Genomic DNA, 26993 nt, shown 5'->3' on the forward strand with positions numbered 1-26993 from the left:
CTTCAGTGTGCAATCTCCAGATATTGTCTGGCGTCCTTCTGCTTAACCTTCGTTCTGTGCTGCAGTGCCCAAGCCCAGGGAGCTGCGGCAGCCTCCGCCTGAGAACTCCTTCGCTTTTCATATTTTGTATCTGACCCTTTTGGGGTCATTTTCTTTTGCTCTGGGTTTGTGCATCAGGCTGCTGGTTTTGAGTCTAATGCTTGGACAGCTTCTGTGCTTAAGTTAAGCCCATTTTGATCTAAACTAATTCAGCTATGGGGGGAACATATTTAAGCATCACAAATGAAAAATATTCTGAAGCCCCCTTCACAAGGTGGGACAGTACTTCAGATGTTCGTGCTCACTTGTGCCCTGAGGCCAGATTGCTAAATTGGGCTCTTCTTCCATCTGTGGCTGTAGAAGAACAGTTCTTGGGGGTTTTTTTCTTTTTCTTTTTTTTTTTAATGTAATTCTCAGGAACGTTAACACAATTTGACAACAATCTGCAGGAACAGATTGCAAGCCACATGACCTTTCTTTGGTGACCTCATCTCTTTAATACCCCTTTGACTGCGGTGCACAACAATTTCCAGCCCTAATGACATGTCTGACCACTAGTGAGTCAGAACGGTTGAGCACAAGCAACCGTCATGCAAAAGACAGCATTTAATAACTAAAATGCGGGACCTGGTTAGCACGAGATTGGAAATTGGCTATTCAGCCTGTTATCAGGATGGTTTCTATACCATTCAGTTAAGTGGTTACATGTCTCCCCCTGGCTTGTGCGGAACAGGCTGGTAAATAATCTGGTTCCCAGGGAGCTAACAGAAGCCATCACCATCTTCATCACTAATTGCTTAGGATACCTATTAGATCCTGACTCCATGCGGCGCCCAACGACTAGGGAGATGACGGTCCAATTACCCCTGAATCCTGTTACTCATTAGCCAGAGCAGAGCAGGGAGCAAACACCAGTACACATTGCTCCCAACAGCTTTATTCAGAATGGAGACGGCTTCGGGCGAGCTCCCACACCGACAGAATATGGGGAGCTGCCGTGAACAACAGATTCTTCCTACATTTATACGCTTTGGTTTATACTCATTAACATTCACTCTACCTCCCTCCCACCTTCTAGTCCACCCATTTCTTCTCCCATCTCAAGCTTTGCCTCTGTTTCCTGTTTGCTTCATTAGCATGGAATTGCCTATGCATTTCATTCATTTACGTGCATTTTTGCTATGAGCGCATGTCTAAGGCCATGAACCCTCTTCTTTCGGTCAATGGGTGGACTCTGAAGGTTTCTTTACCAAGCACCATCCACCCTTTTGCATATGTTCATCTTGGTTACGTGTTATCTTCCACATGCCAATCTGTTTTTCTGTCGCATGTTGTGCCATCCCCACCCTTTTTGGGCCCCTGTATCTTATCTTGTTCCTCTTGCTGCTTTTTTCTCAGAAAATGGTTGACACAGTTAAGATGGTTACTTAGCATGAGCAAATGGCTGGCTTAGCTATCATTCTGCCTTGTGGTCTGCAGCTTTGCTAGGCCACAGGTCATGCCTTGTATTCAGCTGCAGAGTCGATGCTCCCCCAAAATCCAGTGTTCCCCAAAATCCAAATGATTGTCACCCTAACAATAGCCAATAAGAAAGCAGAGCAAATAAGGTCTGTGCCAAAGTCCCCATTGCCTGCAGAGCGCTTTGGATTTTCCCACTCTGTGTTTATGATATGTATTTGGATCTGGCTTCTGAAAAGATAACAGGGCAACCCCATGGACCCAAGGGTGGAAAAAACGTAGGCAGGCTTCTTGAGTAAAAGACCAGGATTTACTTTCTCTAGGCCCTAGGAAAAGGCCACAGCCTCTCATCAAACTATTTCTTACCTCTTTATTGCACCTCATCCATGAAGAGTATGGCACTTCTGGAAATATAAATACAATGAAAGACACTATATTTTGGCAGGCAGGTATTGCAGGCAATCTTGTACATTTTACAGGCAAGTTTTTAGACATTTGGTGTTTTCAGTGTGTTAGCTGAGTTCAGTTCCTGGAGCTGCAACAGCAATAGCATGGCCTGACAGAGCGGGCACCAATTTTGGAGCCAGCCGTCTTGGCTCTGCCACTGACTTGCTGCGTGACGTTAGCCAAGTCACTCTTGTCTCCATTTTCCCTTCCCTCCCATTGTGTGTCTTGTCCAATTGGATTGGAATCTCACAGTGGTGGGACTGTTCTTGGGCAGATTTACATTGGCACTTGGGGGGCATTATCCCCGAGGGTGGGGTGGGATTTCGGTGCTACTGTGACACAAATAGTAAGTGTTCTTGGGTGAGATGGGTGAGCTGGGGCAAGTGGTCAATCATTTGGTGCATGTCTGCAAAGCACAGGTGGTTGACTCCTTGGCTTGAAGAGGTGGTTCAGGGAAACTTGGTGCCTGCATGGCACCCAGATTTTGCAGGGATGGGAGCAGCTGGTAAGTACCTGCTTAGGAATCTAGTACAGAGCAGATACTCTTAGTGGGCTGCCCCCCAGCATGTCTGCTGCAGATAAATAACTCCACTTCAGTACCATCATATGCTCCTAAGTGTTGTCTACTGAGACTCTACAGAAATGTAATGCCATTGGAATTTCTAGGACAGAAGTGGTTCCAGACTGTAAATGGCTGTCTTAATTAAAATTGTTATTAAAGACAATATTGCAGTGATGAAATTTATCCCCTGGGTATTTTTGCAACACTCTAATAATGTTGGTTGTTATCCAGTATTTGGAGCAAAATATATATCAAGTTAGATTAAAAACCAAGCTGTATTGGCTCAGGACATGGGACATCTGGTCTTTGCATCATTCTCTTGTATTGCTGGTCAGCAGCCTGCTCTGGAAGCATCACCATTCAGCCCAAGGTCACCATGGCATAAAGCCAGGAGAAGGAGCCTTCAGTCCAGGTTATCTCAAACATTCAACTAAAACGGGATTGTCCTCTTCTCTTTCCAAGAAGAGAAGCACACAACTATTTTTTGTTTGACAGTGCACCAGTATTGCTTGTTTTACAGTAGTGCCCAAATACCCTAGTTAAGATCTGGGCTTTGTTTAGAAATATAAAATAAGAGATGGGTTCTGCCTCAAAGCACTTGCCCTAATAGACAAGACAGGAAAGCACTGGGAGAATGGAAAGATTAGTACCCCTGAATGATTAGCTGACATGCCAAAAGTTTCTTTCCTCCTAAGAGGTGGCACACTTGACGTCCCATGTTCCCAGGATTGGTAGCTCTGGGTGCTATTTACTGGAAAGGGGGAGTAGTTTGTTCTTCATTACTGAGGACATCTGCAAAGGCAGGACTTTTTTTCAGTGTTGTAGCACAGAAAAGCAACCAATTCTACCCTAGACTCTATCTTGATCCTGTTGCTGTGAAAGGCTAAAGTGTCATTGCACTGTACAGGGATTAGTCCAGTTATTCTTGAGTAGGTGATTTCAGCTCTGATGTGCAATGCTTTCCCTTGGCATGGGATTTATGTTTATTTTAGAACAAATTTTCTGTTCTTCATGTATGAATGCAAACTGTCCTTGCTCTAGAAAAAAAAAAATTGAATGACCGAATACCAGAAATGTCCATATCACTAGACTAATCCACCATCCTCCTCATCAAGTATCCCAGCCCTGACGGTTACCATCATTGCCTGCTTTGGAGGAAGGGAAAGAATCCTCACAGGTGGCAGATGGGGGGATAATTTGTCCACCCATATAAGCCTCCTCCTAATTCTTCATAGTCAGATGTTGGCAGCCTTGTTATGCATCATATGTTTCCTTTTATCAGGTTTGAATCTGCCACGTTTGCATTTCATTTAGCATTCACCTGTTTTTGTGTTGGAGACAAAGCAGAAATTCCTTATATGACTTCTCTCAGATCAGAAATAACTGAGGCTATTTTATATTTATTCAGTCCTGCAAATGTTGGCCCATTCCTAAATGAAACAACTCCCATCTTTTTAGTTTCTTTTCACGTGAGAGCCTTTCCAGCCCTTTTCTCATTCTCCTTATCTCTCCTTGCAATCTCCTTTCAAAGATGGGCTCACCTGAACTATCTGAGCTGCAGCAACTTGAACTGAATATAGTATTTTGGGGGAGGCCATGCTGTTGCTCTATCAGCACAGATTATGGCTGAGTTTTACAAAACTGGTTACCCAAGGTTAAGATCCTGGATTAAATATAGGCACTTAACAAAAGTAACTTCATTTTCATTCTCTTTCAAAAGTACTGAATAGAAGCAAGCTCCCATTGAGTTCAATAGAATATGGATTTAGGAGCTTAACTTTGGGCAAGCCTGGCTTTGGAAATCTTTCTTACCCTGCACTTTGACTTCTGATCCAAAAGGAAAAACAACATGTGGGAGGAGGTGACCAGTTGTTCTGCAGTACTAAACTTGTAAAGGGAGATTATTAACCCCGCAATAGTACTAATTTAAGGCCTCCATGGTCTCTTCGCTAGCACGAAATTGTGAAGCTTCCAGGACCCCTGATGTAGCCGGGGGGGTGCGCCAGCTGAGATGCTGCCCCCTGTGCTGCAGGACCCTGTGTATTCAACTCTTCATTTTCTGTGTCGCAAGCTTAGGTCTTGCTTTGATGATGTGAAGTGGGGGTGAGGATAGTTCTCCAACTGTTTAGTTAAAGGTGGGTTTACCCTTTCCATTGAGCAGGATGTGTATTCCTGGGGCACAGCAGACTTCCAGTCCTGCTTTGATAGCAACTTTCTCCAATACTTGCAGGGTTTTACAAGGTCCAAGCTAGTGTTTGTGACTAGATCTGAGCCCTGAGGTTTGCAGGGCTGCTGAGGTTAAGATGTATCATTTTTCTGAGTAAAGAGAGATTCCTCTCCCCTCCCACATGCACAAACACTTCTCATCCCTCTTGCTACAGATCTCACATCACAAAACTGATGACAAAAAAAATCTGTTCTACCAAGAACTGAATCTTGTCAATTAAAGAGTGGCCTTATGGAGGGTACTAATGAATCTAACTGTTTATTAAGATCAAAAGTAGTTAATTGGAAGAGAGGAGTGATGAGCTGTTTGTACCAAGACTGAAGCAGTTAAAGTGTGTTCTTCAGTGACATCTGTGCATCAGAGCCTGCTTCCTGTCTGCCATCCTCTTGTCTCAAACAATCACTTTAAAGCTTTCTCATGCATGACTCCTACTGTAATTTTATTGGACCTTTATTTAAAGAACTACCTGTTACCAGGAAAAAGACTTGACTTGTTTTTTAAATGGTTGATTGGGAGGTAGCTCTGGATTTCAGAGGTGTAAATAGATCAGGGAGAAAATCTGAAATGAAAAAATAAATGGGGTAGGTCATAGTGAATGTGCCATTCATTCCAAATGTTCCCTGCTTGTGTCCATTGTGTCTCCCAGCTTTGGCTATCTCACCACAGCTGGCACTTTGGAGTCAAGTGAATCCCCAATGGCTAGCAGAGAAGGTTAGGAGGTAACCCTAGTCATTTTGAATTTAAATATAGACCCCAGCAGATAAATGTGACTCGGTGGAATCCGTATGTATAAATAATACAAGACTAACTGCAGGCTGTCTTGGGTCTTAAAACGCAGCCTGTTTTAGTTTGTCAGCTTCATTTCCTTTTAGCTGGTTAACAGCCTACAAAACCCCTTGGAAAGGAGCCACTAGCACAGCAGATCCTTATGGATGTGAAATACCTCTTGTGCTGTGATTATACTTAAAGGGAAAATGTAACAAGAATCTCATAGAGGACAGTGGTTTCCCTGCTGTTTGAGCAATGTCTGGCTTGCTTAAATTGAGCTTTTTAGCAAGAAAGGGTAGCTCTTTTTATGACTCTCTTTGACTATCTCCTGAAATCTTATGAGCAGAACCCCACTATGCTAGTGGCTGTGCCAGCACATAGTCTGAGATGATCCTTACACTGAGGAGGGCAGGGAAGAAAGGAGGCAGTATCATTCCAGCTCTGCCAAGAGACCTCCAGGCACAGCGAGGTGAAGGACACTCAGGGAGCCTGACCCCAGAATCTGGCTCACTTGAACCCTAGCCCAGTGCCTTACAACACTCTGCCTTTCCCTTCCTGTTGTAGTGAAGGAGGCAATGTCTAATGAAAAAGCTCCTTGCCTAGGTGATGAAATGCTTCCATAAGTCAGTAAAAAAAAATATATTTAGCATAAACCAGTCAAAAAGCAGCACAATGCTGCACTGTCAGTCAGGCACATAGTGCACAGATATTTATCTGGTTTCTGGTTATCTGGTTTAGCTGGTTTCTGGGCAAGTGTAAGGCAGGGTTATGGTCCAGACAAATGCTGTGGTCCAGCTGGGGTGTGCCACCACTTTGATTGTACCCAAGCAGAGGCAGCTGCCAGCTGTCTTTTGTCTGATGATTCCTTTGCATCTACTCCCTATGGGGTTACAGTCTGAATAGTGGAAGGCTGCCGATTAGCAGGAGTGTGTGTGTGTGCGCGTGCGTGCGTGCACGCAAGCAAATATCTCTGTTCTCTACAAACACATTAGGATGCACAGTGCACAAGTCACAGGAGATCCAGTAACAAGCTGAGGAAGGTAAAAGGTCCAGGCTTCAGTGGGTTGTTAAACACCAGCTCCAAGTTCCAGCATAAGAAATGTATCCGTCCAAGTCGCAAGCTTCTCTCTCCAGGGGGGGATAAAGAATGCATTCAGATCTCAGTGCCCACCCCCTCTCACACTCTCTGGGCCCTGCAGAGAGCCTGGCAAGAGGAGGTAGGCAAATAAGGATATGGATTGCAGTACCTTTGCAATACCTATCTGTTCCTTTCCCCCCTGAGAAAGCAGGCTATTGAATGCTCAGGGGATTTTGTGAAATCAAAGTCTTCTGTGGAGGAGAACACTGTGTTTTAGAATAGTGGAGGCAGCCCAGGGTTATGGGACTTGGGAGGTTGTTTAACAGAACCTGACCACTGTAGATATCATCTTCAACCCGGGGCCCTCTGGATGGATCTGGGCTGAGATTTCCAAGCTGGCTCAGGTTCTGGTAGCTTGCTAGCCACAGTAATCTAGCTCCGGCAGCCTGCTGTGTAGATGCGAGCTGTCAGATGTGCTGGATTTACTAGCAAAAGAGCCCATGTTAGAAGTAACCTCATCGGTGCATCAGCCAGTCACAGAGAAACTCAATAGCAGAGCAGAGCATTTAACCTGGGCCAGCTGAGGCCTCCTCAGCTATCATCTTAACCACTGGCCTGTGCTTTCAGTGGGCCACAGCATTGTCCAAGATCAGCTTGCAGATTAAGCCTTTGTATGTTATATCTGTTTCCACCCAGGTTTTTGAATTGCTTGAGTGTTTAGAGTGCAAGCCCTTTGCAACCCAGGCCAGGCCTTGCTCTGTGTGTACATAGCTCTCACTCGGTGGGTGCTGTTCTGGGCTCCATCCTTCCACAGTGGAAATAATAACCCTTGGGTCTGTTTTCTCTGCTTTTTGTTTTACAGGGTCCTAGTGAGTCCACGGCAGAATCTGACTCGTATCCAGTTAAAGGGCACCTTCCAGGGGGCTAAGGTAGTCCGTGGCCCAGACTGGGAATGGGGCAATCAGGATGGTAAGGGTTTTGCGGTTTTGCTTTTTTTTCCAAAAAAAAAAAAAAAAAAGAAAAAAAATCCTACTGTGAAAACATTGATTTTGCTAAAGTGCTCATCATAAATGCATGCTGCAGCCAGGGAATTTGCTGGGGCCACTCAGACACTGCAGATTGCTTTATGAGGAGCTCTAATTATTCTTTATTTGCTTGTATTTGTGTAGAGACACTTCTCCGGCATCTTGTCTTCTTATGGTATTAGGGCAGCATGCAGGCATTCATGAGCTAATGCTCCCAGCCTGTCTCTGAGGTACCCCATGGCTGATAGATGGGGAAGCAGAGGCACTCTTGGACATTTATACAGAGCTGCAAAAATACACAACACCTGATAGAGCCTAGAGTCCCTTTCTGTGCCTCAGACAGCTGGCACTCTTGGTAGGAATTAGTATTGTTCTCTGAGGTCTCTTAATTTTTGGTCCTTTGATTTTTATTTATTTATTTATTTATTTTTAATGGGGCAGCGGTCCTCCATGTATCACAGAGGGAATCTGTTGACAGCAGTTAGTGCAGGATGACTTCTGCTTTCTCTGTGAACTATAGCTACAGACTTGATGCTGCAAAGGAACAAGAACCACCACACTGCCACGTATGTCTTCCAACCCTGCCTGCAAGAAGGCTGTGCTTCTAGTGAGCCTGGTTCAAAGCTCAGTGAGGTCAATGGGAATCTTTCCATTAATGTCAATGGCCTTTGGCTCAGGCCCTCTGTGCAGCAAGGCTGCAAGGTCTCCCCTGTATGTTCCTGTCTCAGAGCCCTGCACGGATCAGGCTTGTTTTCCTCCATGTGATTCGACTGTAAAGCCTTCTTCCTGAGACTGAGTCTGTTTTGGCGGTGGGTCTGCAGCGGGTGCCAGAGGCTGTACACACTTGGAATCTGAAGGGAAACGGGGCCCGTGTCTAACGCAGAGAAGCCAGCCCTGTGTGAGACAAGCTCAATATTTGCATACGTGAGAGTTGTGGAGCTCAAGGCAGCTAATATGAGCAAAACAAAGGTGAGGCGAGGAGAAAGGGAGGCCAGGATCAGTGATGCTTCATTTGATGCCAATAGAGCTCTGTCTCCATACAGCAGCTCAGCACACAGCCTTCTGACCCCAGTTCCCTGTGATCACAATGGTTTCCATGTGTCGCCATACAAGTCCGGTTACACATGTAAATAGAGCCAATAAAGAGTCCTGTAAACATTGTTGGGGGCACTGGTGAGCGGCGTAATTAATCCCTCAGTTTCATGTGTCTGATTAGGGCAACAGCAGCTAAGTGCGACACTTAGTAATTTAATGGCCTTGCTTTTAATTTTGCTTTGTGGCTTTTTTTTTTTTTCCCTGCTGCTGCCTGAAGCCCTCTGCAGAAATTAGCATGGGCTGCTGCAGAACGCGCTGATTAACCAAACTTTCCTCCCCGCTTCGTTTGGCTCCTCCCAAGCTGGCCTGGCAACTGCCTTAGCTCCTAAGGAGCTTGCACCTTTTACCGAATGCGTGTCTGTGCAATTTTCTACCCCCGGCCTGAGCCAGAATGCTACTGGAATGAAATCTGGGCCAGTGTTAACCACCTCCTTTATAGGAAAGGGTGTGAATGCAGAGCGGAGCCGGTGGCTTTAGTCAAGGCGGGAGATGAGGTTGGGAAAGCCCAGCCCCATTTGTCCCATCCAGCTGCAGCTGCTCAGGGTCCAGGGCCCCTGGTGGTTTGTCTGTAAGTGCCAGGCACACCAGTGACACGTTTGCATTTACCAGGTGAGTATCTCACTGCTGTAAGACCTCCTTGCCTCCACCTCAGCATGATGATACCAGCCCAGGCAGGTGTATTTGCCTCCTTCAGTGCTCTCTGCTACTCTCCAATGCACGGCCATCCCTCTCTGCCCAGGTCACCATGCTGGGCAGAAGGGAAGCTGGTGAGGCTAGGTTAGTCTCCCTTGTTATTCCCACCAAAAAGCTCTTAAGTCTCCTTGGTGGTGAAGCCAGCACTCTTGTTTTCCTCACTGAGTTAAGAGTCAGCTTCATGAAAACTTTTAAAGCAGGAAGGATCCTCCTCTGTTTTTGAAATGCCCCTCTTCTGCCCCATTTCACAGCTCCCTTCCCTCTTCCTCCCACCTGGTCCTTGCCCCTCTGAAAGCTGATCCTGGTCAGCCAGCAAGGAGACAGCCTAAGATACCCACTTTGCATGTCTGCCATGCCATGAAGCCCCCCTGACAGCACTCTGCTACTGCTGTTCTCCCCGAGTCTGGCATCTCTCCTAGGAGCTTCCTCCAGGCTGCAGCATGTCACTGCCAGTCACTGGTCAATGGAGTGTGGAGAGTCCTAGGAGAGGCTGAGGCACCCCTGTGCTAGCACTAGGTCTGGGCAAGAATGGTTTCCCCACCCGGTGAGGGTCTTTGGGTTTCAAAAAAATGTTCTTGCTCTGCGTTGGGCAGAATCCAAGACCCTGCAGAGCTGGGGTGTGTTTATTTGTTTCCAAAAAAGGGGAGGGGGAAGAGAATCAGCCCCAGTATAGCCAGTATGCTAATGGTGGGGACACTTTCTAGGGATGTAGGAAACCCAGGTTCAAGTCCTTGCTCCGTCATTCCCCCTCATTGCAGGAGTATGTCCTAGCCACCCGGCTGCTGGCTCTGCTAGAGCGGGGCATCTGACCAGAAATCCCACCCCAGACCACAGAGCGTTCACTCCTGGGAAGTGTCCTCAAACCATCCTGTTCCATCTGGTTTGAATAAATCGACATTTTCCAGTCAAGAACATATTTCGTGGAAAATATTCTGGCTGGCTCTGTCATTCCTGGAAGAAGAGGATGACCTCTGCCCGTGGAGCTGGGGCACAACACACCAAATAGGCAGGGAGTGGGCGAAGAGAAGGATCAGCACTCCTGTTTTATGGGACAGAGATGGGTACTCATAGAGGTGAATTGGCTTGGCCAGTGTCCCAGAGGGAATCTCAGACAGCAAGAAATCAAACCCTGCTCACTGAGTTTTAATCTGGACCTGCACTCACTTATTCATTAAGGCCTTTATCTTTGACCTCATACTGCTGTGGGTTAGTTTGCTGCTTGCTGGTTTCACCGGAGGCCTGGATCATGAGCCTGCTGTCCACGCTATGCTTCAGTCTGTCTCCGGTGGGCTGGTGCCAACTGCTTGCTCCTGAATGCACAAGGCCCACAGGGCTGACCTCTTTGGATGCAGCCCCCCTCCCTGAGAAATCGTCAGCCGGCTGTGCTTGGGGCTGAGCTGACCTTTCAGACAAGAATATTGTTACTAGCTACCTTTTTGGTAGGGAATTTGTTCTAACTGTGGAAGCTCTTCCAGACATTACATCTTACAGGCACTGCCATCGTCCCATGTGCTTTGCAGTTTACTGAATACCAGCTGCAGGGCTGGGCATTGAAATGGCTGCTCAGATGGCAGGATTGGAGTGTGGCTGCCATACAAGCTGAATATTGTCTATTCTTCTCAAAGTCGCAAGGAAAGCTAGGTGCTGCACTCTCGTTGAAGTTAACAGTCTCCTTGATCAGTGATACAGTGGCAAGGAGAGTCTGAATGGCCAGTGGGCATGGCCTGCATTGTGGATTTGGGTCCCTATCTAGGAGTGCAGTTGGTGCAAAAGGTAGCACCTTCCATCAGGACATCCAAGAGCTGTGCAGGCAGTTGCAACCTGGGAGCCTCGCTGGCATGCTGGAGTGCCTGCTCCTCTAAGGATGAGCAACCACTGAAACAGCCATGAGGCTATGTATGTGCTTGATGAGTGGTGAGGGAGGGAAAGAGAACTAAGTGGAACCGAAAGAAGTACCGTGTTTCTAACATGCCACAGCGTGGCACTCTCATACCATACACTGCCTCAATGGGGCACCAGCAGGTTTTTAAAGGATCCTCTTGCAGTGTGCATCTTCTTGCCTCCATATTCAGTGCTGAAGTATCTCACATCAGGATTCTGTCTGCCCGGTGAGACCAAGGTCTCCAGGAGCTCAGCCTCAGATGTTTGTGCCCTCTGCAGCACGAGATGCATGAAGCTCAAGGTGATAAGATATTTGCCAGTGATACCCCAAAGGAAGGAAGAGTGGAAGGGGGATGCTGATGTAGGCAGCAGATGTGCTGCCTGCTAAACAGCTCCACGTGCTTGTCCTGGTTATGTGGAGCTGGGGTCCTGTGCACGGCCTTGCAGAAATCCCCCAGCCAGCTTCACCCGCCTGCCTGTCAGCACTTGGCTCAGTGCCCTCTGCTCTGTGGTAGGACTGTTGGAGCACAGACAAGTTTGCTTTGGCCCAGTCTGTCTCCCTGTTTCAGTGTATTTATTTAAAAAGCATGCAGCAGAGACCTTATCTGTCTTTCTAGCATAAAAGCTCTGGTCAGCTGCAGTCGTTTAAAAACATCCTCCAGCAGTTCCACTGGAATTGGGCAGCCTAGCCCCAGTGCCCAGGCTAACTCCCAACTTCACTAATTAGATTCTGCTGAGTTAAATCGTTATCTACACACACAACCCAGCTCATCACTTCACTCTCCTGCCATAAACACCATCAGTGCCCTCATTTTTTAGAAATTAAAAAAAAAAAAATCCGAATGTTCAGTTCATCCCTGCCAGCTGGAAAGAACTGCTGTGCTTACCTTGTAAGGCAGAATGAAGGGCTAGAAGGGGTAACCTGGATGGTATTTAATCTCGTCTTCCTGTCCTGTACTACCACACTGGGCCAGAATTGGTCTGACCACAGCATTAGGGTCAGAAAGTTCTAGTTGTTGCTGTGACAGGGTTTCCTCTATAGCCACAGGTGGAGCCCAGACCCTTCGTCTCGGCATCCCTACCCGTGAAAGGGAGATCAAGTTAGCTGCAGCCCCTCATGAGGAATCAGTTAACTTCTTTGGAGGGCCATAAAGAAGTTAGGAGGTCCTAGTCAGGGTGACTGAGCTATTGCTGAATGACAGTGAATTTCAGTCTATGAGAGCTCTGTGGAAAATGGAAGTTATTCACCTTGTTTCTCTCTTCGATCAGGTGGTGAAGGCAAAACCGGGAGAGTGATGGACATTCGTGGCTGGGATGTGGAGACTAGCCGAAGTGTGGCCAGTGTCACGTGGACTGATAGCACCACAAATGTTTACCGCGTCGGACACAAGGGCAAGGTGGACCTCAAGTGCATTGTGGAAGCATTGGGTGGCTTTTACTACAAAGAGCATCTCCCAAAATTAGGTGCGTGGCAAGTTGACTTTGGGCCATGGGCGTCTCGTAAGAATCTGCCAGTATTGACCGTTTCCGAGGATGTGGCACTTGAGTTGTCCTGCTTTGATAGAGAAAAGTTGGATGCCTAAGGTTTCTCTATAATATATGGCATTTAAAATAACTTTTTGGTAACACCATGTTCTAATGGGGTTAGCTGGGACATCCAGCCCAGCCCTCCAGTGCTATGGGTACTTGGTATTCAAACTAAATGCCCACACCAAGTCCCACGGATAGAAAGGGTTTGTGGAGACAGTGAGACATTGCCTTGCCAGCCCAACTTTGTGAAACTGCTTTTGGAAGCTCCTTTTGTCCCAGCAGAGAGTTTAGCTCATGCCTCCTGAGTATAGGGGGCTAGTTTTTCTTCCTTGCCTGCTCCTTTTACTGCATCCCTCATTCCCCAGTTTGGATATATTTAAAGCAATCATATGGATGTTAAAGGAGCAACTAGCAGAGGTAGCTAACTCTGGGTGCATTTTGGGGGCTGTCCTTCTATTCAGGAAAGCCAGCTGAACTGCAGAAGAAAGAGAGCACAGCTCGGCACCCTTTCCAGCACGGTGACAAAGTGAAGTGCTTGCTGGACGTCGATATCTTGCGAGAGATGCAAGAGGGACATGGGGGTTGGAACCCTAAAATGGCTGAGGTACGATTGCCTTCACTTCTGCTCATTGCTTCCCTCAGGTCCCTCCCTCATGCTTTTGTCATACCATAGGAGATTGCTAGGACCTCCATGCATGTGGCATACTACCCTCTAGTTGAGTAGAGCACACATACTATCAAAGTTCTTCAGTGCCAAGGTGTTGGAGGTGCTTGTAAATCTGTGTTGCGGGATATTCCCCGTGCCCTCGTTCTGCACTCACACTGAGTTTGGTCCAGAGCTCTGCATGATAGTACACTAATCTGCTGATATTTTTTTTAATGAGCATTGGATCTGGCACCGGGCTTGTGGTCTCCATTCTCTTTTCAGCTTCCCTGTAGTGTGCAGTAGTGCTAATGGGAGTTGTCTGTGTTTCACCTGTGGGAGATTGGTTGTAGCTAGGGATTCACTATCTGTATGCTCCTCCCAGGGCTTAGCCTGTTTTTCAATCTTTGTTTTATGGACCAGTCTGTTGACCCTTGTTGTAGTCTACAGAAACTCAGGCTGTAGATACCAGGACTGTAGATAGCATATCAGGGTAAATGGGCCTAGTTAATGGAACAATTAGAGTCATTCCAGGTACAATTCCATTTGTGGCAGACTGAGCAAGAAAGCTCGAAGACTTTGCAACCTGTCAGAAAATAGCGACTGCTAGTAAATGTTGGCATTACTGGGGAAAGCAAGGATGCCAAACAGAGCCTCTAGACCCATTCTGTCTGGCCTACCTGGTAGGCTGCTGGAAGTCTGGGGGGACTTGGCCATCGTTAGCAGCCCTCCCTCCAGCTCTGTGCTGCTGCTGAATGCAGCCCTGCACTGCTGTGCATCTCTGGATCCATGCTGCTGCTCAAAAGCAGCTCCATGCTGCTGCAGCCCCAGTGCAGCTCTGTGTTACCACCAGCCCCAGTTCCATGCTGCTGTCCAGCCAGAGGTCTGCACTGCCACCCAAATGTGGCCCTGGGCCATTGCTTGCCATTGGACCCATGCTGCCTCCCAGCCCTAGACCCATGCTGCTTCCCGAATGTGGCCCTGTGCTACTGTCTGTCCCTAGGCCTGTGCCACTGCCTGAACACAGTCCCACTCCAGTTGCTGCTGGACTCATGGATTCAGCCTAGGAGGAGCCCCTGTGGCCCAGATCACCCTGGGGCCCAGGGTGAGTTTGAGACTAAGAAGGTAACTAAGGAAGCACTCACAATGAAAGGGTTGCAAGATCATGCATTTTTAAGTCAGGGATGACAAAGTCTGCTCGCACAAGTTAGTTGGTCATAGGCCTGGGCCACTAGCCAAAACCTTCAGCCTTACATGCCAAAAGCTACTCACCCTCACTGAACTCTCATCATCTCCCAAGGTGCTGAGCACCTTTGTCTTCAGCTGACTGGGAACTGGGCTGCTCAGCAGTTCTGCATCTATTCTGTGAGGCCAAGGTTCAGGTCCATGATTGTCAGTCTTGCCATTGTACTCAATGAAAGCCACAGCCTAACTGCAGCCCTGAGTAAGGCATCCAGATCCGCAGATCTCGTCTGTGATTTACAAATCAGAATCTAAAGACCAGTCAGCCCTCTGGTATAATGCTCAGCTTCAAGGTCCCCACATGCACGCTGAATGCAAAATTAATCAGTTGCTATTGAGTTATGGGGAAATCTATCCTTTACCTGCCCTGACAAGTCCATTCAGTTAGATTTAATATTCAGCAGAGGCTGCCAGAAATAGATAATGTTCCCTTAGTAAATAGACCATCAGACCTTGAAGAAGGGGTCTGAGCAGTGTCACTCTCCAGCATTAAATTTAGTGTGGGGCAATAATATTCATTGACCTCCCCTGTATAAATGAAATTCATCCTGAGTTCTGATGCTGGGCAGTCTCTCCAGAGGTCTGCGTGATGGAACTGAATGAAAGTAATTCACTGGGGAGAGTGGAGGTTATTATAAAACAGGACTCAGGGTGCTTATCTATATATGACATATGTGTCCAGGGGATCATGAACAAAGCAGGTGTGATACAAGCTGCATTGAAGCTTTGGGATGGGAAACCCCATTATTTATTTTTTGCTGAAACATTGACATAAATAAGTCTTTTTTCTAACTAGCGTCAAAAGGCACTTGGTCAAATTACGTCCCTTCATCATTCATTGCTATGCAGCTTGACAAGCTCTGTAGTTTACTAATCAGTCCTTCTTTTGGACAACAGGGAGGAGGAAGTACTTCTACAAATGTAAACTGCTGCAACTCCGTCCATGGAGAGGCAACAGTTTATGCCAGCTGCTGTTTTGCCCCTAGAAATGCAGACTAAAGTGTTGCTGTGGGGACTAATACAGTCCACCCCACCCTCATTCAACCTGAATGTATGATGACTTCCATTGCTTGATGCAGAACTTGGATCTAGCTGATGAAACTCATAGAGCTGTAGTCAGTTTGATTTTTCTTTGGCACGTTTGTGGAGCTGTCTCAGAGCTATTGCCTGCTGACAAGTGCTGTAAGTCACAGACTCGCACCGTGATAGTTGAAATGGAAAGGTCTCTTGCTACAGCAGGATAGGAGCTCCCCTGTGCTGCCCATGCCCCTCCACTGCATTTTCTCTCTGATGTTAAATTGCTACACTTCATTGTAGTCATTGCTCATCTGCACCAGCTGTTGTGGGTAGTGGTCATTTTCTACCCTGTTTTGCAGGCACTTCTGCTCCCTCCCCCCTAAATAAGCCCAGCTTTCTTTTTATAAAGAGGAGTCATCTCCTTTCATGAATGAGCACGTGGCTGCATCCTCATTAAATTTGGCCTGTGAATTGGAATGGAGACAATGGCTAATTTTAGGCAGCAGACTTCTTTTCCTTGGAGAGGCTGCTTTCCCTCCCTAAAGCAATGGCATTTATTCTATTCTCTTTTTCTCCTTTCCATTTCAAGTTCATTGGCCAGACAGGCACTGTGCACAGGATCACAGACCGAGGGGACGTGAGGGTCCAGTTCAACAGCGAGACCCGATGGACTTTCCACCCAGGAGCCCTGACCAAGGTGAGTGCTGCTGTGTGAGCCTGGCCAGGACAAACAGCTGGGCAGAGGTTGACATGCACTCTCTCAGCAGTTGGGGGATCACTTGGTTGGTCTTGTTCAGGGGCCAAAGAAAAGGGCGGGTGGACGACAGGGTCAGCTGTTCATTCCTTGTGAGGCCAAGAATAACCATTGCAGACCTTGTGACTGCTGAGTTCTTTAGGTCTTCACTGGGATAAAACCTTGGTTTTTTGAGCTGAAGTCTGCTAAGAGGCTGGTGTTCAAGGGGAAGCGAGAGACTGGTAACTGCAATGGCATGATCCTAACACCCAGCTCCTACAGCAGGAGGCTGATATGGGTAGGAGAAACATGGAAGTCAGGGGCAGGTTCCTCTCTGTTCGGCAGCTTCTTAGGAGCTGTGCACAGGTTGGCTCTGCAGCCAAAATCTTCCGAATCAGAGGCAAAGGAGCAGGAAGGTTGCACCTTCCTGAGAACAAACTGTTTGGTCTCTGCCACTCACACAGCTGAAAGGTCACTGACAGGCAAAATACCTTTATCAAATAAAGTCTGATGCTGCCTCTGCAGAAGTTGGTGGCCAAACTGCTGTTGGCTTTGTACAGGATCTAGGTTAAAGGCTGCTGTGCTGCACTGGAGGTGAAATGTCCTCCTTATCATGCCTGGCAAGCCTCTTCTTCCAGCTTCTTCAGACCTTTCCGGCAGGCAACCTGCAAAATGAAGGGTTGGGAGTGAGGCTTGAGTGTGACTTAGCTTCCTTATGACTTTGTGCTAAGGTCTAGAAGACTTCTTGCCTGATTATATTCCTCTCTGGTTTTGCATTGGAAAGTCAAGGCCCCTTCACCCTTGGCTTACTCCTCGGTTACTGGAGGTTGAATGGAACGATGACGTTGTGAAAGTGAAGATTGAGCAATGGGGCTGGAAGGGAAATCTGCAGTTTTATGGGGGCTGTGTATATTAATTCCTGTTTTACACCAGTGACCAACCAGCATATTAGCCGGGGAACTGTCTGTGTTATTTCAGTGACAGCACTTTCCCCAAACACATGCTGTAGGACAAGCAGGGGGGTTTCCATCAGCCCTGGGAGAGTCCTTCCTGTGAACTGTCAGATAGGCAGGACAGACACTATGTAGGAAACAGACAGGAACACAGAAAAGGAGCCAGACCTTGACAGTTTCTGTTTAAGCCTTGCCTCTTCACATGCTCTGCATTCCCTTTTGCCCATCAGTAACTTCCCTTTACCTCTCTCTGTCAGGGTATCGGACCCTGACCCTTAGCCTGCCTGCTCTTAGGGAGGGGAATGTTCTTCTTCTGCTTAGACAGTGTGTGTAGACACCTAGGGATGGTATCCACACGCATTTGTTCTTGCCAGCAAAGAGATCTGGACCCCAATTCAGGAAGGGGTCCACACCTGTGGTACAGGGCTGAGGAGTTCCTCTTCAGTTATCATGACCACCCCACCCCCTGTCAGTCCGGGGGACCCCAGGGGATTCTTGGCACCCAGAGATCCAAGAGAGGACAGGTCCGAGATGGCAGGTCACCTGAGCCAGGGCTTCCCCTCCCTGGCATCAGCTTGAACCTCACAAAGGCATCTCAGCCTCTCGCTCCCTCTCATCCTTGCATCCTTCAGCTGCCTCTCTCTTCACCGCAGGGTCTCTGTACCCTGCTGCCCTATCTCTGCCAATGATCTTCTACTCTGTCTGGCTTCTCTAATAATAGTAATAACAATATAATGAATGCCCTGCCTTTACGCAGCCCCTTTTATCTTCAGAGCACTTTTCACACCCTGCAATGAATTTTTCTTTCTCTCTTTCTTGTTTTCATGTTTTTTTTCTTGCCGTGTTCTTCAGCCACTTCCAGAGTCCTTCTCTCCATCTCTGCCTAACTCCTCTAGATACAAGTCTTCTAGGCTTGGGTCTCTGTTTCTAAAGTCAAGGTTTCTGGTCTTCCCCTGGGTGTCTGGGCGATGACAAAGTAGATGATTTAAACCTCAGCACGGGATGTATATGATGGGCACAGAACAACCACAGGCCCCACACTGTGGAAAGGGATCATCTGTCCAAGGAAGGAAATGGCTGAGCTCTGACTTGCATTTCTAGTGGAAGTAGTGAACAGAGTTAATTCTGGTATCGGGAGAGCAGAGATATTCTGTGTGCACAGGATCACTAACCAAGGTCAGCCTGATCCGGGCTGACCTCTGTTGAAACACAATCATTGGTAAGCAGCAGCCAGAGAAAATGGTGCCACTCCAAGCTCTCTGCTCTGCATAATCTGCACTTGGCCTATTTTAAGGAGCAAAGTGGTGACGTTTCTGCCAAGCGTAGAGCTCTGAGGACTTTGCTGGAAGTGGGGGGGGCGCTCTTTTGAATGCCTTGTTGCTGGTCTTCTGGTTTCATCCCCCCAAGCTTATGATTTTCTTTTTCTTTTAGCTCAACACCTTTTGGGTGGATGATGTTGTCCGAGTGATAGATGATATGGAAACAGTGAAGCGATTGCAAGCTGGTCATGGGGAGTGGACAGATGAGATGGCACCTGTGAGTGCGCGCCAGCTCCGAGACAGTCCAGTAACTTGCTAACTTTTCAAAAACAGATTAGCAGTAGCAGCTGGGCTGGCCAGCTGCCCTGCTCTTCACCACCTCTTAGTGGTCGGTGCCTGGAGACATATGGGCATGCAAATGCCTTGCAAAAGAAATGTTACTTAATGTGACTGGTCATGGGCAACATGGCCTTACAGCAACATTCAAACTATGGGCAAAAGGGAGGAGGGAAAGCTTGCCCATGGAGGTGGTCACCAGGGAATTTATGATGCAAATCCATTAACCAGGCACAAGCAATCTTAGTGCCTTCTCTTAGTTCCTCCTTAATTCCCAGGGCTGAGGGGGGAAAGCACAAATAGCAAATGATCTGATCAAACCAATTGTGGCTAAAGAGCAGAATCTAGAGTGCTCCGTCAGTGCAGTGGAGAGCCCCAGTCTGGTAGGGTTTGGTACACCATGCTTTGCTGTTTCACTGGCTTCCTCCCCAGACGTATTGCATTGCGTCTTTGGGGACCTCTTCCCCTGCAGCATGGAAAGGCAGCTGTACAGCCAATAAACAAGAAGCCGATGCAAGCACTTACCTGTCCACGAAAGGGGAGCTGCCAACTGTAGTGTGTCACTGATCAGTGCCTCTTCATATGCTGGGAAGGCTGTCTGGGAATTTGCCCTTAGAAATGGGGCCTTGCCTGAGAGATGCAGGAAACACATCCACTCCAGGGTCTTTAAAGCCTCTCCCTTCTTCCCATTGCAGACGCTAGGGCACATTGGCAAGGTGATCAAGGTCTTTGGGGATGGGAACCTGCGGGTGTCTGTCGGAGAGCAGTCCTGGACCTTCAACCCAGCTTGCCTCACAGCCTACCAACGAGATGAGGATGCCAACCTCATGACAACGGAAAACGCCAAGGAGTCAAAAAGTGAGTGGGCACACAGAGGCCTGGCCCCCCTCCATCTAGTCTTGAGAAACACCTTCTGGGGATCTGTAGCACAGTGGCTGCCCTTTTCTGCAGATCAGGTGGGAACCTAAATACTCATATCCCCTTTTCCACTAGAGCACACTCAGGGGAGCTGGGAAGTTACAGTATAGCAGCATGTAGGGCCTCTTTGTTCTGCTCCAGGTTGTCACAGGATCACTGTTTTGACCATAGGCAAATAGCATAACCCTGCCATGCCCCAGTTTCCCGGTCCTTAGGGTGGGCATAATGATGCTGCTCTACTTTATTGGGGGTAAGAGTTAATTCATGAAGGTTTAACTTGTTAATGTTTGTAAAGTGATTTCAGACCCTTGCCAGCCTCTCTATGGACAGCATTATTTTGCCTAGGCCATGCTGTGTCCTGTTTGTGTGGGCTGCATTCTTGTTCTGTTTTCTCTTGTCTGTTCGTAGACGTTTCGTGGCCTCCCTGTGATTTTTTTGAACAGGCAGGAGGGTAGGATGGCATAGGGGGTAGATACATACATAGATACACATGCTCTACCTCAAGTAAAGGTATCAAATTCATCTGGCACTGCAAGCCAGATGAGCAGCACAGGGCTAGCCCCACAGGTGAGATCAGGTCCATGGGCATACCCTGCTCCCATATGCTGGATCCAGTCCCTGAAGTGCCTGCTTCAGCCAATCCAGGATATGAACTCAAGTCCCACACCAGCTGGAGTGGGCACCGAATGCAGCACAGTCCAAAGCCAACTAGAGCAGGTGCTCCATTTAGCACGCATGGGGCTCCTGCTACCTCCCTCCCCTGCTTGCTGGATCTGGTGCCCGTCTTGGCTGGTTCAGGACTGTGCCACACATGGTGCCCACTTCTAGACCCACAGTGAGCACACAGCCTGCCCCAGGGAGCGGCCGGGGGGGACAGTCTGGACTGGCCCCATCTGGGTGCTGCGCATGTCCCAGGCCCACGTGCAGGGCTACTTCAGTGCCCACTGCACATGGCATCTGGGTCAACTTGAGACCCAAGGCCAAAAGAGAGGGCCAATGATGTGGCTCTTCAGGCCGGATACAGCCTGTGGGCCATATTTTTGACACCCCTGATCTAGTGAATTCATCCAGTCTTGTGAGAAACATTTGGATCCATTCAGGAGCCTGGTGCTGAATCTTGTCTGAGTTTGAGCAAGGTTCAGGTCTAGATCCAAGCTCCTTAGCTCTGCCCTGCCTGATGGAAACAAACCCCTGGAGCTCCCTTCAGGCACCATGAATGGAGACCACATCTGAGGTACTGTGGTCAGGATTTTCCTCTCACCTTCAGAACATGAGTTTTTTTATTTTCTTACAACTCCACCTTTCCCTAGAACCAGGAATCCACGTTCAGAATACTGGTTGCATGTACATAATGAACCCCTGGGACTGTTCCTAGGATCTCTGGAGCTAAATACACAAGCCTCTCTGGCTCTGGCTAAGGCACTATGGCCTGTAGCCAGAGGCCATAGCAGGTCTGTAACACTCTTCATGCAAGCCTGTCCATTGGGGGAAGCAAAGGTCTGCACTGATAATGCAGGCTGTGCTCTCCATGCCAGTTCCCACTGCATAACCTGGGGCTGTTTCTCATTCTTACCCAGGCACTCTGATCAGCATCCTGGAGAAGCTGCTCTCCCAGAAGGCAGAGTCAGATCACCCAGGGCGCTTGGTCCTCGAGGCAGCACATGGCAATGCTGCAAAGGTCCGGGACCTGGTGCAGAAGTACCCTGACAAGGCAAGGCTGAGAGAACCCCTGCAAGGTCCAGGGGGCATTTATTGCCTGGCTGTAAAGCCTCTGCAAAAGGGCGGGGGCAGGGAACAGAGGGGTGTGCAGCTAAACCCTTATGTAAGCTACAAACAGCTGGCGAGTGATTTTTGCTTGAACTGAAGATTACATTTGCATATTTCGTAGCCTAAATTAATGACTCTAAATCTGTGCTGGAGTTAAGTACTCACAGCCAGTTTCTGAAGCTGGCTGCTCCCAGGGGTTATTCTCCTCGCAGAAGGGCTGACTCCAGAGCAGAGCTAGGCATGTTCATACTCAACACAAGTGCCGTGCATGGCAGGACAGCCGAGTCCCAGGGCTTCCCTGGGGGCCCAGAGGTGGCAGCTGCAGCACCTGCCCCTGAGTTGAGAGGCTCTGGTTCCCCAGTGGGCAGAACTCCCCTGGGTCTGCTCAGGTGCTCAGCTGGAAGCATTGTCCAGTGGCTAGAGCAGGGGGTGGGGAGTTGGGGGATCTGGGAGCTGTGTGCTGTCAGCTGGCTGGAGCTGTAACCTCTAGTGAGCCCCTGAATCTTGTCTAATTGTGACAGAAGGAGACATCTGTTCAAGGTGCCAATCCCAGCGTCATTTACATGAACGCAGAACTCTTCGACTGTAGCAATATGCCCTGTAGCCGGGGCCTGGACCTCATAGTCTGGATCCTTGGGTTCTGTTCTTGCCTCTGTTACTGACTTGCTGTGTGACCTTGGGCACATCACATTGCATCTCTGAGCCTCAGGACCTTTATCTCAGGATCACCACACCTTTCTGCCTGTGCAAGTATCTGCTGATGACAGAGGCTACACAAAATGCTCTTTCTATGCATATGTGCTGAGGCCCCCTGCAGTACATGCATAATCTGTATGAGTTGTGGCTGGCGTGCAAGTACAGCTACAGGGGTGTTTCTGAATGACTTGGGCAGTGCTTTTACAGCCAGGAGCCAGGCTGTTGAGCTCTCCTCTCCTCTGATCCCTCCCCCACTCAAAGAGGACCCAGCTGCTTTAGCAAGGGGTAGAGTCTGCAAGTCAGAAACGAGAGAGCAGGATGCTTCAGCACAGTGTGCTTGGAGGGGAGCATAAATTATGGCAAGGCTATAACCCAGGGGCGGGCAGTTATTTTGGGCAGAGGGCCACTTACTGAGTTTTGGCAAGCCATCGAGGGCCACATGATAGGAAGCCAGGGGCAGAAAAATATTAATTTTCTAAATTTTTTAGGGGCCCCGCGGGCCAGACAGAATGGCCTGGCAAGCCACATACGGCCCCCGGGCTGCATTTTGCCCACCCCTGCTATAACCACATGGCCAGGGAGGACAGATTGATGGATCAACAGCTGTGCTGGAATCTGTTCTATGGGGAGATTAGCAATGTTGAGTGCCAAGGTCTGATTTAATGGTTTGCCGGACCATTATTTTTGCTTGTTATCTATCCACAAAGCTGACAAGGCCAGTAGAGATGGTGAGTGGACCTGTAATGGAATATAAGAAGTATCCAGGCACCTGTGACTGGGCCTAATGTGTCTGCAGTGGGTGAGCATCAGGGGTCAGGAATAGTCTCACTTTATCTCAAGACCTTAGGTCTGCATTTCTCTTTTGCCAGTTTTTTCTAACTGGCGAGAGACAAATGGAATTGAAAGCTGGCTAAGCAAAGACAGGGAGTGTTAGTCTCAATCCATCCTCACCTAGACTACTTTCTTAGCAGCACTGCCCAAGAAGAAACCCTGCCCGACCTGCTCCTGTGACCAATGCATAGGTTCAACTGCAGAAAAACTGCCTTTGCTGTACTTGCCAGGGCATTGAGGCTTTGCCAGCTCCCCAGTCACTCCCCCTGGGCCAGTCATTGATTTCATTACCTTCCTTGCCCTCCTGTCTTGGCCTTGCATACAGTGCCCTTTTGTTCGCCAGCTCTTTTAATCCTTAAAAATCTTGTAGCAGCAGCTTAGTCCTATGATTCACCATCCACACACTGTACCCAGTATGGAGACCAGGGTGACTTAAAATACTTTGCACGTATAAGGGGCTTGGTGTCACCAAAGCCCTATGCATTATTTCATCTTCCCCTCCTGTATGAGAGAAGGAGCCATGGTCAGGTACTGTCAGCATGGTCCCAGAGATAGTTGGCATGAGAGGAGGGATTAGAGCCCAGGTGTTCCTGGCTTTCCAGGTATATGCTAGCCCTGCTCTCTAGTGAATGCAAAGAGCTGTCCTCCTACAGCCCAGGGATACTCTGAACAGGAATTGCTTTTTCTTTTGCATTTGTACAGCACCCAGTGCAGTGGGGCCTCTTAGTGCTTCTGGGAACCACTGTACTGCAGTTAGCCGTGGACTCACTCTGCCATCTGGTTACACAGAGAGCAATGCTGCCTCGGGGTCTGAGAGCTGGGGTTTCCAGAGCACAATCTCCTGGAACAACTCTGTGCCTTGTTCTTTCTGCTCTCATAGGTCGACATTAAGAACCAGGGCAGAACTGCGCTCCAGGTGGCAGCCCACCTGGGCCGGGTGGAGGCTGTGAAGATCTTACTCCAAGCTCATGCCAGCATTGACCTGAGAGATGAAGAGGGGGATGCAGCACTGCATTATGCAGCTTTTGGGTAGGAACCAAGTCATGACCTCACTGACTCTCTCTGCTGATGGCCAGAGGCTCAGCTGTAAATGAGGACAGAGCTGGAGCTGAACCATCAGCCCAGAGAGGTGGGAGCAGGCACAGAGCTATGGCAGGCTCAGAATTTGGCCCTACAATGCTAGGGGCCACAGGGTGGTTTTGTGAAGCACTGATCCCCAGGGGAAAGTCAGTTCTCCATGGTACAGTCTCCTTGGGACTAAATGAGGATTTGGGAATGTGAAAGGAAGCAGATGATGGAGTTTTCTTGGGTTCCTATTACAAAAATGTATTTGCAGTCCAGAGAAAAAAACAAGGCTGAATTCTGCCCTCTGCTACCCTGCTGGCAATCCAGACCAGCTCCATCAAGGCCAGTAGGATCATGACCACCCTGGCTCTTTGCCAGGATAACAGTCTGGGCTCCTACTAGGCAAGCTTTTTAATTGGAGGTGGGATAGAAAACAAGTGCAAGAACCAAGACAGGATGTTGCCTTGGAGAAAGAGAAATGACATCCCATGATCTTGGCATCCTGTTTCTCTCTCCTTTTGAAATCAGGAATCAAGCGGAGGTCGCCCGTTTGCTCATGAGCAAAGGGGCCAATGCTGACCTGCTAAATAATGCGAAGTGCACAGCCCTGTACGTTGCAGTCAACAAAGGATTCATGGAGGTGGTGCGGGCCCTTTGTGAGCATGGCTGTGACGTCAACCTCCCGGTAGGCCATTTCACTTTTATGCCTCTTGTGGCTGCAGGCTTTTTTTCGACCTATGTTGAATATGATGTTAGATGCCCAGCATTTAATGGTGTACCTTCGTGTTGAACGCGGCACAAGCAAAATGCACCCTGGACTTTGGTGTGGAGCATTCTGCTCTTGCACCTTCCCGGTATTCCAGGCTGCAGCCATTTTGCTACACACAGAAATGTGCAGACAAAACAGTTAGACTGGCGTCCTCTGAAAGCGATCCAGGGCTTGCGTCTGTCTCTGCCCCCTGCCTTCGCCGGGTCCTTGGGAGTGGTGTATTTGACCAGAGGCTTTGTGACGTAACCAAGACTGTGCTGTGACTTCTTCTGGCAGGACTCATATGGCGACACCCCCCTGCATTATGCCATCACCACAGACTTCAAAGGCATCATTGAGATCCTCACAGAAGTACCGAACATTGATTTCACTGTCCAGAATCGCCAGGGCTTTAACCCACTGCACCACGCGGCTCTGAAAGGAAACAAGCTGTGAGTGACAAGAAACTTCCTGCATCCTGCTTTGTCCGGGCTGCAACTGATGTCCCTGGGACAGGAGTGGGGAAGGGATAGGAAGTGAGGGGTGGCCTGGGGCAGCCAGGGTGCTCTCCCCATATGCGGTGGGGCAGATGCCTGGGAGCCATTCGCAGATCAGCACTGATAGGGGAAGTCACCATCTGTCACAAGGTCTCAAGCAAATTCCCTGCTTTGCTGGGGATCAGTGCAGCACCACAGCTGTGATCACAGCAGCAAATTCCATGTGCTGGGAGGCCACTGTTCTCCCAGGGTAAAGGGATGGGAAGGAAAAGCCTTTGGAGGAGATGCCTGAATGCCGAGGACATGGAATTGTACAGAGCAGCAGACCTGCTCCAGCAGACTTCAGCTTGCTCAAAAAGACCTTCCCCTTCCATTTGGCCCTGCACCAGAGTGAGTCTCCTCTCCTGTGGGTTCAGGAAGGAGATCCCTTCCTCAAAGAGCTGAGTTCCCTAACAGAAAATGCAGGCTGGCTGATCCCATTCCCCACCACCACCCATGGAAGCCTTCCCAGTTGCATGCTTGATGCCTACATTTAAAACCTTTGGAGCAATTTAGTATTCTGTATGTTTGTCTGGCAGCCAGAGCCTAGTGCAAGTGCACTCCAGGCCCAGCATCAGCTACGTACGTTGACAGATGAGACTGAGGTCAAGTGCATACCAGGAAGTTTTGCTGGTTAAAGGGCTGGTTCTTAGACAGCAAAAAGCACCAAGGTAGATGCAGGCAGAAAAATCCCTTTGTTGGTCCCTCACTCCACTTGGGGAGCTAGTATAAATAGCATCTCCACTAGTTGGAGTTGTACCAGCCAAGCCTTTCCAGCAGAAAGAATGGCACTCTTTCCTCTCATCTTTTCCCAAGACTGAGAGATTCTTATAAACATCAGTATAAGGACAAAAAATTATTCTGTTGACATCTCTGAAGTCCAAGAGAAACATTTCCTAATGCCTGGCACTCAAAGATGGGTTCATTGAGATGTTGGTTATGACGTTTGTATGGCCCTGAAGAGACATCAATATCCACTTCTCAGAGAGGGCAGAAAAGCTGAGGGGGAAAATGTACTAAATTGCTGATGCTAGAGCAAAGGTAAAACATGCAGCCCCTTGAAAGTAAGGCATAGAAACTGTTCACTTTGCTCTGATTTTTTGCTTGCCATGGTTTATAAAAAGAACCAACCTATCGCTATGAGGTTTCTTACCCAAGAAACTCATCAGCTGGTTCCTCTGCTATTTTAGTGGTAGGCAGATAGTTATCTGGTAAAAAATTCCACATAGAATTTAATACCCCAAACTAGATGAGTGCACGGGGCTAAATTCACTGCTGGTGTGAACAGCTGCAGTTTTAGAGCCAACAGAGCTACGTTGAACTGGTATCGGCAAAAATGTGGCCTTTGGTGTCCTTTTCCTTTTAAGCGTCGTCATGTTGAGGAGCTGAAACTCCCTTCCCAAAGGACTCTGTGCACTCAGGCTTCTTTACTTTGGTAGAAGAGAA

General features: G+C 48.4%; 1 protein-coding gene across 5 annotated transcripts in view; it reads left to right on the forward strand.

Annotated features, from left to right (window-relative positions):
• Positions 1-26993, forward strand: part of MIB2 (MIB E3 ubiquitin protein ligase 2) — a 94282-nt gene that overhangs the window by 59099 nt on the left and 8190 nt on the right. For 4 of the 5 annotated variants that reach the window (XM_059716819.1, XM_059716820.1, XM_059716821.1 and 1 more), the window contains 10 exons: positions 7442-7548; positions 12543-12737; positions 13265-13407; positions 16295-16402; positions 18823-18927; positions 19682-19844; positions 21482-21615; positions 24079-24227; positions 24792-24948; positions 25309-25463. In XM_059716819.1, coding sequence (XP_059572802.1) covers positions 7442-7548; positions 12543-12737; positions 13265-13407; positions 16295-16402; positions 18823-18927; positions 19682-19844; positions 21482-21615; positions 24079-24227; positions 24792-24948; positions 25309-25463 — 1416 coding nt within the window. The remainder of the gene's footprint in view (positions 1-7441; positions 7549-12542; positions 12738-13264; positions 13408-16294; positions 16403-18822; positions 18928-19681; positions 19845-21481; positions 21616-24078; positions 24228-24791; positions 24949-25308; positions 25464-26993) is intronic. The other variant, XM_059716822.1, reaches the window with a different exon arrangement.

The sequence above is a fragment of the Alligator mississippiensis genome, chromosome 13 (genome assembly GCF_030867095.1).
Source record: "Alligator mississippiensis isolate rAllMis1 chromosome 13, rAllMis1, whole genome shotgun sequence".
NCBI lineage: Eukaryota > Metazoa > Chordata > Crocodylia > Alligatoridae > Alligator > Alligator mississippiensis.